The sequence below is a fragment of the Phanerochaete carnosa genome (assembly GCF_000300595.1).
Source record: "Phanerochaete carnosa HHB-10118-sp unplaced genomic scaffold PHACAscaffold_373, whole genome shotgun sequence".
Taxonomy (NCBI): Eukaryota; Fungi; Basidiomycota; class Agaricomycetes; order Polyporales; family Phanerochaetaceae; genus Phanerochaete; species Phanerochaete carnosa.
Genome location: NW_006768000.1, coordinates 1 through 3,975, shown reverse-complemented (window position 1 = coordinate 3,975; position 3,975 = coordinate 1). Strand labels below are relative to the sequence as shown.

Genomic DNA, 3,975 nt, shown 5'->3' with positions numbered 1-3,975 from the left:
TAGTTAGTTCCCGGCATCAGTAGATCTCTAAGGCTCCTCCAGTCTGTGATGCATCCGGGTAAGTGAACGGCCAGCGTCTCTGCAGCGAGAACGGCGAGTGCTCGTTGAATGCGAAGTGACGTTTTGAGCTGTCTCTGCCACATCCGATGCTGAGGCCTGGGCTTGAATAGAGGTGCCTACGGATGAAGCTGGGCCGGTAGTGGCTGCCGAGTCAACTTCATCATCGACCAGTCGTTCAAACTCGGCGACCAAAGCTATGAGGTCTGCGTGAGTTCCTTAAATCCCGACGTGTCAGCATCGTCTTCTAGTGGCAGCAAAGAGGGATCTGTAGGGACCGAGGACTGGGAATCTTCGACACTGCTTTCGGACGAAGAGCCAAAGCGGCACTTGTTTCGTAGCATGGTATCGCTATTGGAAGTCCTTGCGCAGACACGAGAGTGAGCAGTAATGTGAAGAAAAATCGAAATATATTTTGTTGTCGGGATTAGTTAGTATTGATATCGTTGCTACCACTACCACCTGCTCTCCTCGCCGTCCCCGACGGCATCGAGCAGCCTCGAGCAGCCTGGTCGTCAACGGGCGCTCGTCGGCTGTTTCGGGCGCCTGACCCCACTGACCCGTCAACTGACCGTCAATTGACCTGACCGGTCAGTCATTTCTGACCCCCTTTGACCCGAGGTCAGCCTGACCCTTCCAACACTGTGCACTGCTACCAGTGATTGGGCTTAGGCCAGCCCCTGACTTCTTCTCGCATCTTGTCGTTATTGTCGAGCACGAGGCTTCAAATGGCATCCGTGCCGCAACACTCTCAACACGCTCATCTCTCGCATTCTCAATGCTGCGAAATACGCAGTCTATTCCCATTCATATAATCCTTCCAACAGTACATGTGAATATTCCAACAGTTACAGCTCAGTCCAGGTTTCTCGTCAGCTATCGTACATGTGCAATCAGGTCTTGAGTCTCTCACGTCGGAGCGCCGCAGGACCATGCTCAGTTCGTGGTCGCGTGTGTAAACGCGGTCGTCGCGAAGCCGACCCGGGTTTTGTCGGTATCAAAAACGCTGTAGAAGCGCTGCAGGAACGTGAAGCCATCTGCAATCCGCACATCAGCATAGGCGTCATGGAGAGGCAGGGTGTACAAGGCACGTACTAACGAAGTCGATGCCCTCACCGCTGGGTTGGCCGAGGTCGGAGGCGATGAGGTAGATACTGTTCGGATCACCGCCGATATCCACGTTTTGTGAGCGCGGCCAGATCTGGGCGTTCGGCGTCATCTCGAAGGTAGTGCCGTCTATGCATCCGGATGTGTCGGTCATATGGCGATATCAAAGAAATACGATCCCGACGCACCGATCTCAAAGTAGAGGCTCTGAAGGTTGTTGTACTGCTCCTCGGTCACCTTGAGGAGAGTGGTCGTCTCGTCGACCACTCCGCCCGTCGCCTTCTGGTACGCCTGGTACGCGTCGGTCGCGAGCACGAGGAGCGTGGTACCGGTGTCGACGACACCCGCTGAGCCGCTGAGTAGGTGTAAGTTCTTGCCATACTTGATGTTCTGTTTGATGCCCCAATATTCGGCCGCGGGCTTCACGGTGGTAATCGGGGTGAAAGTCACGTTGCTGGTGATCCTACACGAGTACAATGAGTATCAGCGTGCTCGTGACCATAGATGAGCTACGTACTTTCTCTGGTCGAATCCGCCAAAGGTGAGTTCACCGGTCACGGTCCTCTCCTTGACCGTGGGCTCGAAGAAGATGCCGAGAACGTTGGATTTGATGATACCTTGCGAGGTCATGTTGTCGAGGACGGTCGGTACCTCGAGTTGGCCAGAGACAGTGTCTTTGGTGAGGTCTATGGGGCCGATACCGAAGACACCGTCCACGGCGCTGATGCCCTGCGACTCGGAGGCAACGCCAATTGATTGCTTCTCGATGATGAGGTCCGGGCTAATAGTCACTTTGTCGAGGACTGACGTGCGCGTGAGAAAAGCTGTAGGCGCAAGCGGCTATGTCGTTACTTACACTCAGTCCCTGAGAAGCTGCCAGTGCCGTAGTTGACGCTCTACCCGTGTGGTCAGCAGCTTACGTGTGCCTCAGCAACTACAGCAACTGCACGCACCACGGTATCACCGGTGTTCTTGCTAGTCTTGGTCGCAACGTACTTTTTGTCAGCACCGACCCAGGTGTTGGAGCTGGCTGGTAGACGTCCACATGGTCAGCAGTGGCGAAGATACAGATCGGAGCTGGCACGTACCAGTGTCGACGAGGAGTGTGAACTTGGTTTCGGGATCACCGACACCAATTTCAACTGTGTAGGCCATTGCAGTATCGGTAGCGTCAACACCAGTTGCATCGGGACGGATGGCAGCCTCGCTAAATCCGTGGTGGTGGGGAGATTGGTTCCCGCGAGGGCCATGGGGACGTACTCCTTGCAGCATCTTCAGAGCTCTGGCCCGATCGCGGGCGATGATGTCCTTGGCGTGGTTCACAGCGAGGCTGGCAGTGATGGGAATGGTGCTACTAGTAGACATTGTGTCTGTTGTCTATGCTCGAGAGATCTGGGGGTACGTTTGTTAGTGTGTGAAGATGACTGCGGGTTTGTGGGGAGCGAGGAGAAAAGTGGACGAGCCTTAAATAGGGAGAAGGGACAGCGCAGCCGTTATTGAGACATGCGGTGTGCGACATGTCGGGACGGTGACAACTGCCGCAATGAAGGCAATTTAACGTATGTGCCTCATCTTCCTAGCAATCCTGGCCATGTGTCTCAGTCATTATCCGAAGGTCCAGAGCTGCAAAGTTATCACGGCCATTATGTGCACGTCCAGGATTGAAGCACGGAAACTCCCCTATCCGGCTGTGCCTACCCATCGTGCACCATCTGTGAGATGCAGGACACAAGAGTCCGGAACTGGAATGTTTGGACTGAGACTCAAGGACGTTCCAAGAACAAGAATGGAGACGTTGCCAAGCGGTCCGCGCTATGCTGAGGGACTGACACTGAGTCACTCGCGTCATCTTGAGTGGTCAGAGAGGTTATGAAGCCATACGGACTGTCGCGTTCTTCATGATCTCTAGATCTCTCATGGCTTGCCGACGTCGACCAAGTCTCACAACAACGCCAGACACATCAGTGGCTCTGAGGTGCCCTGCATCGTCGTGGGCACTGGATGATGTCCACGAAATATTCCAGTTCGTAACCACTCAGTGGGATCGTAACCACTCAGTGGGAGACTGCTCGTTAGCCGCAGCTCGTTTGGTGGTACGGCCCCTCTCCAGTGCGCGTGCAGGTGGCATCTACGAAGGAGATCTGAACCACTCTTGCCAATTTAGGATGGGCTCCCGAGACGACCCTGTTAGCGCGAGCGCCGATGGTCAAACTCTCCGAGCTTGGACTCGCTTTTGACCTGGGCTGGCAAGACAATTACATTCCAGCACACACTACGGGCATGAGCTGATTTCAGATCACCTGAAATGTCCCGGTCAAGCCATCAAAAATGTTTCATTTTCGGAGACTTAACCGGGGCTTTCTGGTGTCCTAAAATGATAGATTTGCCACCACTTTCGTAGCCATTTGCGGTGCAGGAAAATGATAATTTTTGTGTAGCCTGAAACGAACCTGAAATGACTCAATATGGCTACATTTCGGTACGGCAAAGAGTTCATGTTTCAGAAGACTTTGTGGTGCATTTCAGGACATCTGAAAGAACATATGTAGAAATCATTTCCGCCTCATGTTTGCAATGAGGAAAGGTCCGGGCAAGGATAACTTTTGATGGTCCTGAAATTACCATTTACGGCAAATTTGTAGTACGTTTCTAGGACATTTTTGGCCTATCTCAAGTAAAAATCTTCTAGCTCATAAAATAGCTTCAAAATCCATCAGAAATGGCAATTTCAGGACCATCAAAAGCTATCCTTGCCCGTACCTTTCCTCATTGCAAACATGAGGCGGAAATGATCTCCACATATGTTCTTTC

The 3,975-nt window shown here is 52.9% G+C and overlaps 1 protein-coding gene across 1 annotated transcript; it reads right to left on the bottom strand.

Moving 5' to 3' along the window:
- Positions 1-993: 993 nt before the first annotated feature.
- PHACADRAFT_108504 (uncharacterized protein) lies at positions 994-2,436 on the bottom strand (the record flags this gene model as incomplete). The annotated part of the gene is made up of 7 exons (XM_007402730.1): positions 994-1,094; positions 1,153-1,293; positions 1,353-1,627; positions 1,682-1,967; positions 2,021-2,060; positions 2,118-2,190; positions 2,249-2,436. The coding sequence occupies 7 exons, from the start codon at positions 2,434-2,436 to the stop codon at positions 994-996; spliced, it is 1,104 nt and encodes a 367-aa protein (XP_007402792.1).
- Positions 2,437-3,975: the final 1,539 nt, after the last annotated feature.